The following is a 15,833-nucleotide window of genomic DNA, read 5'->3' as shown; positions in this document are numbered from 1 at the left end:
CGTACATCATTTTCCTTTCTTATAAACAGTCTGTGAGGGTTCTAATATTTGCATATTTTTGCCATCACTTGTTAGTATCTGTCTTTTTGATTATTGCCATCCTAGTACGTGTGGATTCGTGGTTCATTGTGGTTTTGATTTTTGTTTTTCTGATGGCTAAAGATGAACATCTTTTCTAGGAGTTTTAAATAGTTTTAGGTCTTAACATCTGGGTCTTTGATCTACTGTGAGTTAATTTTTGCGTGTAGTGTGAGTTAGGAGTCCTACTTTATCCTTTTGCATGTGGGTGTTCATTTATCTCATCACCTTTTGTTTAAAGACACTGTTCTTATTGAATGGTCTTGGCACCTTTGTTGAAAAATCATTTGATGGTAATGTGAGGGTTTATTTCTGGGATCTCAGTGCCACACTCTGTTGATTACTGTACCTTTGTAGTAAGTTTTGAAATCAAGAAGCATGAGTCTTCCAGTATTGTTCTTTCTCAATATTGGTTTGGCTATTCTGGGTCATTGCATTTCCATATGAATTTTAGGAATGGCTTATCAGTTTCTGCAAAGAAGCCAACTGGTATTTTGATAGGCGTTGAATTGAATCTGTAGATCAGTTTGGGGCATACTGTCATCTTAACAGAATTAAGTCTTCAGTCCATTAACTTGGGATGTGTTTCTGTTTATTTAGATCTTCTTTAATTTCTTTCAGTAATCTTTTCTAGCTTTGATAGTATATATTTTGAACTTCTTTTGTTAAATTTATTCCTATGTACAGTTGACCCTTAACACGGGTTTGAATTACTTGGGTCCACTTATATGTGGATTTTTTTTAATAGTATGTACTACAGTACTACACAGTCCACAGATAGTTGACTCTGTGTATATGGAGGAACCACATACACAGAAGGCCAACTATTAAGTTGTACTTCGATTTTCAGCCGTGCCCCAACCCTCTAATTGTTCAATGTTCAACTGTATCTTATTCTTTCTTTTTCCATGGAAAGCAGAAAAATAATTTATTCGAAAAGATAGCAGAAATAAGAAATTCATCCTGAAAATATATTTTGGTATAATTCTGGTGAGATAGATTTTTCCCTCTGAACATGTTCTCCTACTGACTGCCCCACTGGAGTCTTATTGCCTTGTAAGAGTTCTTAAACATTTCGCTGATTCCCCTGTTGAGAGCAGGAAGGAGCCATCTTCAAATCCACAGGTTCCAAGGAGAGAGTAACATTATTTCTCAGAAGAACAGCACTTTCTATCTCAGAAGAGTACATAAACATTTTATGGAGGCAGCATACTTTAGGTTAAATAGGTACATCATTCATCAAAGCGTAATAAGAAAGGTGACCAGAAAAAATACTGCATTGTAGAATAAGGCATTCAAATGTGGTGGGAACATTTAAGGCAGTTGATGGCTAAAACGGTTGAGTTAAGGAAGGTGGTCTGGGTGTGGAGGTGATTTTGCATCCAGAGGAGTTCTCTTTGTGGCCTCAGTGACTGAGCACTGGCGAGCAGGTCTTCTTCCTCAAGGCCAGTGATGCTTGAGGTACCAGATGGTTTCATTTTTCAACTGTGGTCCAAAGAGAGGGTTGAGTTGGGCCAGAATATTCCAATCAGCCAAAAGAGATAGCGGCAAACTGAACAGGTCACCAATATGGTGATGATAACTCCCCGGTTGGGACCCTTACAGATGAACCAGGGCACCAGGAAGCTGATGAAGCCACAGAGCATGCTCATCATAATGAGAGGCACCGTGAGGCCGGTATATGCCATGGTTGCCACCGGAGCTCTGTGTTTTATTCTTTTTGATGCTATTGTGGATGGAATTTTCTTAATTTCATTTGCCTCATTTTTTATAGAAGAGTTATGTTGGATGCATGTGCCATAATCTATCATCATGTTATTAACAAGTCTCCCATTGATGGACATTTAGGCCCCAATATATTGCTATTTACAGACATTGTCACTGTGAGTATCAGGTGAATTCCAGTAAGGAGGTGTGCTGAGCTAAAGGATATTCAGATATTGGAATCATCTGTCAAATTAAAAATGAATATACTCTTCCTGTTTATAATTTTACAGCTAAAATTTCCAGTGGTGGGCTGTATAAAAAAATGTTCCAAACTCTTTTCAGTTAATAATGATATGCTAGAGGAGGTTCACGTTGCTAAAATGTTGCCTAGAGCAGCACTGTCCAGTAGAACTTTCTGTGATGATGGAAGTGTTCTATTATCTGCACTGTTCAGTACCATAAGTCACCAGCTGTATGTGGTTCTGGCTGCTTGAGCCCTTAAAATGAGGCTAGAGTGACGGAAGAACTGAATCTTAAATTTTATTCTGTTTAATTTGGCTAGTGGCTATTGTGTCATATAATTATAGTTGCTTTTTGATTTAAATCTTGCGGAGGTGTGCAGAAGCCATGTTCAAAGTGGTACATCTTGCGTTATTTCCTGAGTAGCAGGAGGCAGTTGTTCTAGTTAAGTTTCATCAACATACAGGTCTTAGTAAACAGTTCTCCCCCCACCCCCCGCCCTTTTTTTTTGTAGTGGCAGTTTACCCTGTACCCAGCTGGCTTCAGATTGCCTACAAACAGAGCCTTTTAGGTAGAAACACAGGGGTTCTTAGTTTGCTAGATTTTATATGTATATCTCGTCCTAATGTAAAAAGGTAGGCTTATATGAGGTAAAACTTATATATTCTCCAAAATCTGTCTTTGAAATTTATGAATTTATCTTGGCGATTATGCTATGGGTCCCTGCTTGCAGATTATGAACCAGGAAGGCTAGAATCTGTTGGTGGTTTGACTAACCTTGTATGTTAGCTCTTAACTAGGCCTTGCTCTTGTCTCTTTAACCCCTCAGTTCTCTTTGGCACTCTCACATGCTTGGAGAGGCATTGTTTACCAGCTGTTTACTCATGACCTCTGTTTCTATTGGCAGCCTGAACCTTTATTTTTTAACTATAGATTCTATATACCAAGCAGTCCACTGTATTTCTACAATGCTGGACATCCCACATGCCCCTCAAACTCTGATGAGCTGAAACAGAAGTAAGCTTTCACTGCAAACCATTCCTCCTCCTGCTGCTGTGTTTTCTCTCCAAATTAATGGTAACACTATCTTACTATCAGAAACCTAGGAGACAGACACTCACCTCCAGCAAATGAATTACTGAGTTCTGAGTTCAGGTTTTCATCATTTCCTCCTGCGACACCTCACTAGTTTCCCTGCCTCTGTCTTTTATCCTTTCTACCCATTCTATATACCAATTTCATATGTTTTTTGCAGAGAGCAACTCTCTGGTCCTAAAATTGTATCTCAGTGGCTCCTACTTGCCTTAAGGATAGAGCGCAAATCCCTTAGAACTGTGGGTCGTTCCTCTGTCAGCTGGCTGCTGCTGAACCTCTTCCCTGTCTCCAGCCACACTGGACTAGTTTAGGCCTTTGTGCCTCTCATCACCCTGTTCCTGGGCCTTGGCCACCCTCCTCCACCCCCCTGTGCCTCATTCTGTTCTGTCTCTAAGATCACTCCCAGCATGTAGATGTTTCTGGCTCAGCCCTCTGCCACCTCCTCCTCTATAACAACACTTGGAGCAGTTATGTTCCTATATTCATGTGTTCACAGGCATTTCTCTAGAGCCCTCTTGCTAGACCATGCATCCCTCAGTGCTGGGCTCCTTTGTACCCCGGTACATGTCATGGTGCATGCTATACGCCAGGGATCCCCAACCCCCGGGCCACGGACCGATATCGGTTGGTGACCTGTTAGGAACCGGGCCGCACAGCAGGAGGTGAGTGGCGGGCGAGTGAAGCCTCATCTGTATTTGCAGCCGCTCCCCGTCACTCGCATTGCCACCTGAGCTCCACCTCTTGTCAGATCAGTGGCAGCATCAGATTCTCATAGGAGCGCAAACCCTGCTGTGAACTGTGCGTGCGAGGGATCTAGGCTGCATGCTCCTTATGGGAATCTAGTGCCTGATGATCTGAGGTGCAGCTGAGGCGATGCTAGCGCTGGGGAGCGGCTGCAAACACAGATTATCATTAGCAGAGCGGTTTGACTGCACAGAGACCGTGATAAATCAGCTGCCTACAGAGTCATATCAAAACCCTATCAGTGAGTGGCAAGTGACAAACTGCATCTTATGGAGTAGACTGGACCTAAGGCACACACTTCAGGTGTCACTGTCTCCTGTCACCCCCAGGTGGGACCGTCTAGTTGCAGGAGAACAAGCTCAGGGCTCCCACGGATTCTGCATTATGGTGAGCTGTATAATCATTTCATTATGTAGAACAATGTAACAATAATAAGAAGGAAAGTGCACAATAAACGTAATGTGCTTGGGCCATCCTGAAACCATCCCCCCACCCCATCCCATGGAAAAACTGTCTTACACGAAACTGGTCCCTGGTGTCAAAAAGGCTGGGGGACCCCTGTTATTTGCTATTCTGAGTATTTGTGGAATCAATGGATGCCATTTTTACACGCTTTTGGGCTCTGGATTAAACTTTTCTGTCTGCCTTTCTCTTCTTCAGTAGTAATAACGTGTACTGCCAGGCCCCACACTGTTTTATGAAATATTAATAATACAGGTGGATGAGAAGTCTATAGCTCCGTCATACATACGTTGTTAGGTGGTCAAGTAGTCAACTCGTTTGCTGTCTAAGGTGTAGTTTAGTTGGGAAGCAGGTGTGATTTACTTACATCTTCACTAACTATGTTCAGTGTTCTAGAAGACAACACAGTCTTAGTAAGACCATGTAAAGTGTCTGGCTTGGAATTATGATTGTTTCTGTTAGAATTTGGGGAATAAGGTTTTGTTTTCCTTTTTTTTTTTTTTTAACTTGCCTGTGCCCCAAAGAGAATTGGCTGTCACATTCTTATTACCCAGCTTCTTAATTCCCCTGATCATTTCAATTATTTAAAAAACCCCAGATTTGGTTGAGGCCAAAATCTGATAATTTAAAGTGAACTACTCTATTACTTATTGAGAACTTGGCAGCTCTATTCATTTTCTATTGCTGCACAAATTACCACACTTAGCAGGTGAAAACAATACCTGTTTATTAGCTCACAGTTCTGTAGGTCAGAAGTTAGGGCTGCACAGGTGGCTGATTTCTCATTGGACTGAAACCAAACTGCTGGCCAAGGCTGCAGTTCTCATTTGGGGATTGGAGTCCTCTTTTAAGATGACTAGTTATTGGCAGAACTCTTCCTTGCACTGAAGTTGTTGTTATCCTTCTAGCTGTTGGCTGGGGACCACTCTCACTCCTAGAGGCCACCCGTAATTCCTTGCTCTGTGGCCCTAATGGGCAGTTCCTGACATGAATGTTTGCATTTTTGCAGGCTAGCTCAAGCACGTCCCTGACTTTTTCTGTGACCAGAGAAAAACCCTCACCTGTGAAAAGGCTCATGTGGTTAGGTTAGGCCCACCCAGTGTATCTGCCCTTTTGCCATATAACATAACGTATTACAAGAGTGATATCATATTCACAGGGCTACCCACACTCAGAGGAACAGGGAATTACACAGGGCAAGGGTCATTGGGGCTCATTTTAGAATTCTGCCTACCACAGCAGACACTTCACATTTAGGTTTGATTTATACAAAGTTTAGAAATTCTCTTTTCATTGGAGGGGAATACATGAAATCATTGTGGCTTTTTCCTCCCTAGCTGTGTGACTTTACCCAGTGCTACAGCAGCTAGCCTTTTTAGATAAGCTATTTTGAGAGAAAGTGTATACTGATTGATTCTGTCCTTAAGTAGAAATGCCAGATTGCATGTTTCTCAGGCTGACAATTACCACCAAGAGAGGAAGAGTGAGAAGGAGGGTGGGAGGAAGAGAGTGAGTTTTAGATTTAGGCTGTCGACATACGAGGAAAGAAAAAGAAACTTGACTTTATGTGAATGTCCCTAGAATACTACCTGAAGAAATTGGTTTGGGATTCCTTTTCTTTATGTTTTGGTTAAAGATCAACTGAATTAATTTCTTAAATGGTGTCAGTTGCCATTTAAGCTGATAACAAAGGAAAGTACTTCTTTTTCTGCCAAATGTGAGGTTTACTTCTTTTTCTCTCCTGGAATGGAAAAGAAATAGCAGCTGGAAGGACATCAGAGAACTCCCATCTGGTTGCCGTGGCAATTTAGAGCAGATGATGTATGCATTTTGCAAGGGTCGTTCAGTTTTTTCTCACTTTACTAATAGAGCAAATGTACATGAAAAATATAATATGAAGTCGATAAGCATGATAAAATAATCTTAGTATTCTAATGTAATATTTAAAGAAAAGTATTTTGTTTTTTGTTTTTAAGAAGATGTTGGGGGTAGGAGTTTATTATTTTATTTATTTTTGCTGTGTTGGGTCTTCGTTTCTGTGCGAGGGCTCTCTCTAGTTGTGGCAAGCGGGGGCCACTCTTCATCGCGGTGCGCAGGCCTCTCACTGTCACGGCCTCTCTTGTTGCGGAGCACAGGCTCCAGACGCGCAGGCTCAGTAGTTGTGGCTCACGGGCCTAGTTGCTCCACGGCATGTGGGATCCTCCCAGACCAGGGCTTGAACCCCTGTCCCCTGCCTTAGCAGGGAGATTCTCAACCACTGCGCCACCAGGGAAGCCTGAGACTACTTTTAATATGTCACAAGGGCCTGATAGCCCTATTTGGAGTAATGATTAGAATATTTAGTTATGTTTTATGTAGGGCAAAATAAATATAGTTCTTTGTGAAAAATATGAATGACTAGTTGGAATTTTGCTTTCTAAATTTTTTATTCCAGTCACTGAGTTGGTACATTTTCTTATGTATACATACACGTTCTGAAATTACTAGTGCCTTATAGAAACTTCAGATGATTAGATAGACTCTCTCTACTTTTTAGAGCACTACATGTTATTTTTCACTGTGAATGTACTAGGCATTTGTAAAAGAGACCATGCATATAGATTGCTTAAATCTAAATGTAGATATTTATGATTTTTCTTGGAAGCATATACTTTATTAAGGTATAAGGTGGATATTAAAAGGTATTATATAGTCGTATAGGCTTTTGCTTTTTAAAAAACAGCTTTTTGAGGTATAATTCAAATACCATACAACTTAGACATTTAAAGTATGCAGTTCAGTATTTTTTAAGTATATTCACATGGTTGTATAACCATCACCACATGAGAACGTTTTCATGCCTCCTGAAGAATCCCCCGTATCTATTAACAGTCAATTTCCACTTCTCTCTTCCCCTGCTCCCAACTCCAAGCAACCATTAATACACTCTGCAAATTTCCCTACTGTGGATGTTTTGATGTAAAATGGCGTCATTCAACATGTGTTCTTTTCTGACTCGTGTTTTTCATTTAGCGTAATGTTTTCAAGGGTCATCCTTGCTGTAACATGTATTATCAGTACTTCATTTATTTCTATTGCTGAATAATATTACACTGTAAGGATATACCACATTTTACTTATCCATCTATCAGTTGATGCACATTTGGGTTGTTGCTGCGTTTTATCTATTCTGAATAGCACTGCTATGAACATTTTTACACAAGATTTTGTGGGGTCAGATGTTTTCATTTCTCTTGGGTATATACCTAGGATTGGAATTGCTGGGTTTTATGGTAACTCTAAATTCAACCTTTTTCGGAACTACCAGATACTCCAGAACAGCTGTGCTATATTATACTCCTGCTACAGTAGTATGATGGTTCCAATGTCTTCATTCTTGACAATACTTGTTGTTGCCTGGTGTTTTTTTTAATATAACCATCCTATTGGACGTGAAGTAGTATCTCATTGTGGTTTTGCCTTCTCTCTTCCAATTGACTAATGATGCTGAACATCTTTTCATGTGCTTATTGGTCATTTGTATATCTTCTTTGGAGAAATGTCTGTTCTACTTCTTTTCTTTAATTTTTAAAATTTGTCTCTTTATCGTCGTGTTACAAATTTCTTTTTATATTCTAGATACAAGTTTGTTTAAAGCTGTATGATTTATAAATATATTCTTCCATTCTCTGGGTTGTCTTTACTTTCTTGATGGTGCCCTTTGAAACGCAGACGTTCTTAATTTTGTTCAAGTCCAGTTTTATCTTGTTTTCTTCTATTGCTTATGCTTTTAGTATCATATCTAAGAAACATTGCCAAGCCTAAGGTAATCAAGATTTACTCATATTTTTTCCTGCAAGTTATTAATTTTTGTGTGTGTGTGTGTGGCGTGCGGGCCTCTCACTGTTGTGGCCTCTTCCGTTACGGAGCACAGGCTCTGGACGCGCAGGCTCAGCGGCCATGGCTCACGGGCCCAGCCGCTCCACGGCATGTGGGATCCTCCCGGACCAGGGCACGAACCCGTGTCCCCCGCATCAGCAGGCGGATTCTCAACCGCTGTGCCACCAGGGAAGCCCTCCTGCAAGTTATTATTTTTTTAAAAAATATTTTTATTTATTTATTTGGCTGCACCGGGTCTTAGTTGCGTCACGCGGGATCTTTTAGTTGTGGCATGCGGGATCTTTTAGTTGCGACATGCATGTGGGATCTAGTTCCCTGACCAGGGATCGAACCTGGGCCCCTGCCTTGGGAGTGTGAAGTCTTAACCACTGGACCACCAAGGGAAGTCCCAAGTTATTAATTTTGAGTTAATATTTATGTATTTATGTGAGGTAGGGTTACAACATTTTTTTGTATGCAGATAGCCATTTGTCCCAGTTACATTTGTTGAAAGGCTATGCTTTCACCATTTAGTAGTGCTGGCATTGTTGTTGAAAATATTTATGAGTTTTCCCCCCCACGGCTTATGTGCTTCTAGTGATTCTTTTTTTTTTTTTTTTTTTTTTTTTCTGGCCATGCCGCATGGCTTGCTGGATCTTAGTTCCCTGACCAGGGATTGAACCCAGGCCACAGCAGTGACAGCGCCAAGTCCTAACCACTGGACCACCAGGGAACTCCCTATTAATTCTTATATGTAATACCTTTTTTGGTTTGTCTTTTGAAATAACTTCTTGATGGTTTTCAATAGGATTAGTGAAAGTTGTCTTTTTTTTTTTTTTTTAATCGCTTGATGTATTTCATGAGTATACACTTGGTGAGATCACCTCTTGATCTTTTAAACAGTTGAGATTTAACCAGGCTTTGAGGTGCTGTAGAAGCCACCAGAGACCAGTTTGAAGAAGCCAGCCTTTAAAGACAGTGTGGCATCATTCTCTCTTACGTCCGTCTGCCCTAAGACAAATTTACTGTGTTTTTCCTGTGCAGTAGGCAGTAACAAGGCTGGATGGGATGAAAAGGAGTCAGTGATTGGACTGTAACATTTGGTAGTTACAGTGTACTTATCTTACTATGATGAACTGGGTAATTTGAGAGTTGGTGATAATTGGTGTGAAGCAGATTAGTGGGAGAAGCCTCAGAAAAAAATATTCACTGATGTGACCAGGAATCTCTGCCAAGACAGTCCTCTGCTATTGTTGAACCTGAGGGTCTAGAGTGGTGCCATCTAATAGAAATGTAATGTGAGCCTCATTTGTAATTTAAAGTGTTCTAGTAGCCACATTAAAAAAAAAAAAGATGAATTTAATAATTTATTATATCCAAAACATTATTATTTTGACATGTAATAAATATAAAATTATTTTATATATATATATATGTGTGTGTTGTTGTTGTTGTTTTTCCAGTACGTGGGCCTCTCACTGTTGTGGCCTCTCCTGTTGCGGAGCACAGGCTGCGGACGCGGAGCACAGGCTGCGGACGCGCAGGCTCAGTGGCCATGGCTCACGGGCCCAGCCGCTCCACGGCATGTGGGATCTTCCCGGACCGGGGCACGAACCCGTGTCCCCTGCATCGGCAGGCGGACTACCAATCACTGTGCCACCAGGGAAGCCCCAATATAAGATTATTAATAAAATATTTTACATTTTTTTGTACCAAATCTTGGCAATTCAGTACGTATTTTACACTTAGAACACATCTCAATAAGGACAAGGTACATTTTCAGTGCTCAGCACTCACATGGGGCCAGAGGATAGCAGAGTTCTAGGTGTTTTGATATGATAGCCAGTCAAGATATTACATCAACATTACTCAACTTCCTCTGTATTTCAAGGTACCCTGACTCATCCCTTTAACTTGATAGAACTGGCTTTAGGGGAACTATCTGCCTGCCTGTTCAGCATGGCCCTCCCTGACCCCAGAGGGTCTGAGAATTTTGTTAAGCAAGTGACGTGGCAGCTCACCAAGAGACATACATTATGATAAAGATACCCAAGCCTCTCAAACTAGAGAAAATGGGCATGTGAAAATTAGAATCTGTTCTCCCTTATCATAGATACAGTCTGTTCCATTGAGGTAAAGGTATATGTAGCAAATGCCACCGATGAAGTGGTGCTCACACGGGCATCATTTTGCCACCACTCCCCTCCCCTCCCTCCCTCCACCCCCTCCTCCCCACCCATTTGTCAGTGTCTGGACATAGGTTTTTTTTGGTGATGATTAAAAAATTTTTTATTGGAGTATAGTTGATTTACAATGTTGTGTTAGTTTCAGGTGTACAGCAGAGTGAATCAGTTATACATATATGTATATCCAGTGTTGTTTTTTTTTTAAGATTCTTGTCCCATGTAGGCCATTACAGAGTATTGAGTAGAGTTCCCTGTGCTATACAGCAGGTCCTTATTAGTTATCTATTTTATATATAGTAGTATGTATATTGTCAATCCCAATCTCCCGATTTATCCCCCACCCCGCTCGTCCCCTGGTAACCATAAGTTTGTTTTCTACATTTGTGAGTCTACTTCTATTTTGTAAATAAGTTCATTTGTACCCTTTCTTTTTTTAGATTCCACATATAAACGATATCATGTATTTGTCTTTCTCTGTCTGACTTACTTCACTTAGTATGAGAATCTCTAGGTCTACCCATGTTGCTGCAAATGGCATTACTTCATTCTTTTTTATGGCTGAGTAATATTCCATTGTATATATGTACCACATCTTCTTTATCCATTCCTCTGTTGATGGACATTTAGGTTGCTTTGTCTCTGGACATGTCTGTGATGATCACAACTGACATGTAGTGGCTGGAGGCCAGGCTGACAGCGTTCTACAATGTACAAAACAGCACCCACAGCTGTGAGTTTCCTGGCCCAAGTATCAGTGGTGTCGAGCATAGCAGCGCCCTGCAGCAGTGGAACAGGATCTTCTAGTCCTTCCCTTTTCATTAGTTGTTACATAGTCTCCACAGGGAATATGTGTCATTGTTTTTTTGGTTTTTTTTTTTTTTTTTTAATTTAGAGGATCTCTTTATTTTTTCAAATAAAATTTCTTAGGAAGAAATAGTCAACATTGAAAGTATTTTTGGTTGAGCAAATTTGTCAAATAGATAGATTCCACCCCCAAGAATGGGTCATGTAAATCTTTTCTCTAACCTCTTCCCTTTGGGGAAGCATTGAAACTGGTGCAGTTCCTCTCCTACCTCCCCTTCCTCAGGCCTCTTTTCCCTAGGATCATTTTATTTTCAGTAAAGCCATGTCTGTTAAAAAGAAAATGAGCATTTGCAAGGCTGCCAGAAAGATGACTGCACTTCCATAAGGTCTCTTGGGATTTCTTTGGAGGTCCTGGCAGTGGTGTTGGTATTTGGTTGTGATGACTCCCTTTCAGTACTCCATCGTGAGGCATGGTTAATTGAGAATGTTATCGCCACCATTGTCCTAATGTCTGTTACCTAAGGAGCTGTAACTTTGAGTCTCCATAAATTGTAGCAAGTAGAAATCAGTACAAGTCATTTTCAGATTATAAACATTCTTTAGTTGTCCTGCCAAAGGTAATCATACTTGCCAGGGTTGACCTTTAAGGTTACCTGTGAGGTGTGATCCCCACCCCATCCTCATGACTGCTGGTGTTTCTACTGCCTTCCTTCGTTTGCTGTGGCACTTTGAGTTTTTGGTGGCAACCCACATAAATGAGCTGTAACTACCTTAGGCTGAAGGCAGTGTGCTAAAGGCTATTTGGGGGCTCCTAGATTTGGCAAGAATTTAGAGGTTCAGCTTAGAAAGGGGCAAGTCCTCTGACCCTGCCTTTTACTAGCAGCTAGGATGAGTTTGCACCCTGTGATGGCTGACCTTCTCAAGCAAGGTTCCACGGCTCTGTGCCCTAGGCTGTACCACAATGAGGAGAGAGGACTGGAGCCAGCCTTTCATTGTGCAGGGAGTAGCAGTGTTCCAAAACATGCTTTTAGAAAGGGAGCATCAGTACTGGGCAGGCCAAAAAAATGGCCATTGTCTACCACATCAGTGTCAGTGAGGTTCCCCTTGCTTCCCAGACTAGAGGCCCTCTGTTCATCCCACTGAAACTGCCTCTGGGGAACAGTCCATCAGCCGAACCCCCTTGCCCCTACCACTCGGTGTCTTTTCCCTCCCCACTTTTTATCTGTAGAGCTGTGGCCAGCTCAGGGAGAGCAGTGGTGGTCCTGTTGTTAGGGCAGCTTGCAGCTCAAGAGAGGTTCTGCATCCAGTTGAGACTATTGGTTCAAGATTCCCCATTGGGATATGGCTAGAAGGAGCGGTTACATTTTATAAGTGAAAGCTTGATTTTACAGAATTGCATTGTGAATGCTTTACTTCTAAGCAAATGTATTTAATATATCCTGAGTTATTCTAGATATCTGAAAGGTTTACATCTGTAACCTCTCAAGTTGTTTATTTGTTTTTAGTATTATAGGTTTTCCTATCTTTTGTAAAAGAGTATACTAAACATTTAGCCTTTTTGTAACAATTAGAAATAACCATTGGAAGTCTTGCATTGATGTATGGATTGTATTTGTATTTGACTGCAGTGGATGTTTTCTTTGTTTAATTTCCAGTTTGGGACAGTGTTCTTGTCTTGCTAAGCAAGGTGTACATTACAGTATACATTAGTTGGCTTTTATGAGTTATCCAGGAAACCTAACCACATTCCTACTGTTTCTATGGGGAAAGGAATTCTGATTTTAAAATGATGGAAAATAAGCCCTTTTTTTAAAGTCTAGGGTTGCTTTCCTCTGTCTTTTTCTAATCTCTGGGGGATGTGTTCTAACTACTAAGGCTGTGTATCATGAGGGGATAACTCTTTTTCACTTACAATTCATAATATTATCAAGACTTAAGAAATAATGACGCTTGGAGTGAAAACGGGCCTGCAGAAATATTCCTTGGTTAATAAGGGTAGTCACCCCCCCGCCCCCCACTTGTGTTTTGAAGCAGTACTTGAATTCAGCTAAAGTGGCTGAAGTGACATTAATCAGCATCTCTTCTTAGTGTGTGACAAGTTTTATTTTTTCCCATATTAAGAAGCTCTCAAGTGTATTCATAATGCAGGATTTACTTCTGAGTAAACAAGAATTGTCCTTCCTCTGTTTCAGGCCGGAGCCTCAGCAGAAAGCTCCCTTGGTTCCTCCACCCCCGCCCCCTCCACCACCGCCGCCTCTGGCAGACCCTGCGCCCCCGGAGCCAGAGGAGGAGATCCTGGGGTCAGACGATGAGGAGCAGGAGGACCCCGCAGACTACTGCAAAGGTGACGAGCCCGCGCGCCGCGCGCCTGCCGGCAGAGCGCGGGAGCTTGGTGATGCCAGCTCCCTGGTCGTTGTTAAGTTAGCCTCTTGCTGTCCGTATCGTTGAAAACTTCTAGATCATTAAGAGTAAAATGCTACCTGAAAATATAAGAGATATCAGGAGGAAAATTTGTAAGGGAAAGAAAATAAATACATGTGTGCGTACATATGCTGAGTACGTTCAAGGGATTTAAATCCGCTGGTAGGATTAAAAAGATGGTATAAAGCAGGACTATTAAAGATAAACACAGAGTAAACCATCTGCGAAGAGAAGAGCACAGAAAGTAGAGGGTACGAAGCCCCTACAGGAGGAGCCAGTTAAACTGCTGTTCTCTGCATTGGATTTGAGCTTCTGGGCTGCTAAGACTAATAAGGAACTGTTCCTTTCTCTGCGCAGCGCTGAGTTACATAGTATTCATTGTGTGTGGAACGAAAGTCGGTCCATTTGTTTCCTGGCGTTGTACTCAACGAGAAAGACAGTTTGTGGGTTCTGCCATTGTGACGTAGTGGATTATGTTTTCAGCTATAATTTCACAGATACATAGAAGTTATTCAAGTGGAGTATTCTTGTATTGACGTTTCGTGAAGCCCAAGAGCATATAGCTAAACTCCTAGAAGGCAAGCGTGTTGTGTGATGAGTATTGAAAACAGTTTGATCCAGACCCCATACTCTGTGTAGACTGGATCCCAGGAATCTAGGCGAAAGGAAAGGCAGTCCATTTGCTGCCTCCTCTTACTCACTTGGACTTTAAATCCCTCTAATGGAAAATTATCACAGTCTGAATTCTTAGCTTCTGAACAGTTGATGAGACATTTATCTGCTACAAATTAAGGAAAACGTAAATCAGATTCTATACGGCTTAAGAATAGATGGCAGGAGATGCACACATGTTCAGGCCATAAAGCATTAATGACTCTTCGGCTCTATTGTATCTTAGTGTCAGTTTATCTAGTGATTGCAGGCCCTTTGTGTGTTGGTTAATGTTAGATACGAGAAAGCAAAAGTTAATATTCTGCTCTGAAAAGTGTAAGAAGGAATCTTCTGCTCTAACGTGATTTTTCCATAGGTGTAGATTTCTACACATAGAATCATGTTTTCCTTAGAAAATGGAATGTTGATCTTTAGCATTTGTACGAGTAGTGATTATGACCCCAAAGGTAAAGATCTATGCCTTTTAATATGGAAAAGAAGATGTTTTCCATCCTCCCTCTTAATCTGCATTTCTTCGTTTGAAAATGAAGTTATTTGAAGAGGAAATGCGGACAACTGTCTTGATTTTGCTGCTTAGGCCAAAACATTAGGTTGGTGTGAAGGAACTGTTCTCTTCAGGTCATAGGTTCCCCACTGCTGGAATGAGAATATTTGCCTCACACGTGGCTCTTTTGTGGTATAGACCATAACAGGTGTTTAAGATAACTGACAAATGCTTTCAAGGGGCCCATGGAGTTGATTGGGAATGTCCGGGAAAATAACTGCCCCCACCCCACAGTAGAATAGATAACTTTCTATCTATTCTGGAAACGGTTGAATTTAAGTTACCAACACGATGCTTTATCATCCCTGAGTACTTTAGTATGTTTTGCCTACAATCAAGTACATTCTCCTATGTTAACCACAATACAACTATCAAGATCAGGAAGTTAATGTTGATATACTTCTACCATTCAGTCCTCGGACTCCATTCAGGTTTTGCCAGTTGCCCAGTATTGTTACTTTTGTGAAACCGATCCATTGAAGAATCACATTGCATTTTGTTTTCTTCTTCCCTTAGTCTGGAACAGTTCCTTAGTCTTTTCTGGGCTTTCATGGCTTTGACATTTTTGAAGATGTAGGCCAATTGTTTTGTATAATGTTTTCTCATTTTGGAATACCAAAAAAGTGTTGTTCTGTGAGAAGTGTTCTTCTCATTGAATCCTATCAGATACTACATGGTTTTGATTTATACCAATACAGTTGATGTCAGTCACTTGTTCAGGTTGGTGTCTGCCAGATAGCTCTACTGTAAAGTTACTCTTTACCTCCTGGTAATTAATAAACATTTTGTTGAGAGTTACTTTGAACCTTTGTAAATATTCTTTTTTCAAGAAATTTACCTCCTTCTTCCTCTTCTTTCTTTCTCTCCCTGTATTCTACCTATCCCTCCCTCCCATCCATCTGTCTGTGTATCTCAGATGTACTCATTCATAGATTTCCTTTTTACTCAGTGGGTTATAATAATTTACTCTCCTTATATGTTTAAATGCTTAGATTTTCCCAAACTGGCCATTAGGAGCCCCT

General features: G+C 41.0%; 1 protein-coding gene, 1 non-coding gene and 1 pseudogene across 8 annotated transcripts in view; 1 reads left to right on the top strand and 2 right to left on the bottom strand.

The window, feature by feature from the left end:
* SRPK2 (SRSF protein kinase 2) overlaps positions 1-15,833 on the top strand; it is a 225,738-nt gene that overhangs the window by 143,158 nt on the left and 66,747 nt on the right. For all 7 annotated transcript variants that reach the window (XM_089917783.1, XM_089917785.1, XM_022554370.2 and 4 more), the window contains one exon: positions 13,367-13,518. In XM_089917783.1, the coding sequence (XP_089773909.1) occupies positions 13,367-13,518 (152 nt within the window). The remainder of the gene's footprint in view (positions 1-13,366; positions 13,519-15,833) is intronic.
* On the bottom strand, positions 508-1,914 carry LOC149748449 (V-type proton ATPase subunit e 1 pseudogene; annotated as a pseudogene).
* On the bottom strand, positions 8,846-8,917 carry TRNAD-GUC (transfer RNA aspartic acid (anticodon GUC)). Its single transcript has one exon. It is a non-coding gene; the product is annotated as a tRNA-Asp (tRNA).

Source organism: Delphinapterus leucas, chromosome 9, assembly GCF_059928025.1.
Source record: "Delphinapterus leucas isolate spDelLeu-1000000601 "Yukka" chromosome 9, BTC_Dleu_Yukka2, whole genome shotgun sequence".
NCBI lineage: Eukaryota > Metazoa > Chordata > Mammalia > Artiodactyla > Monodontidae > Delphinapterus > Delphinapterus leucas.
The sequence above is the reverse complement of the archived record's forward strand: the minus strand, read 5'-3'. Positions and strand labels throughout refer to the sequence as shown.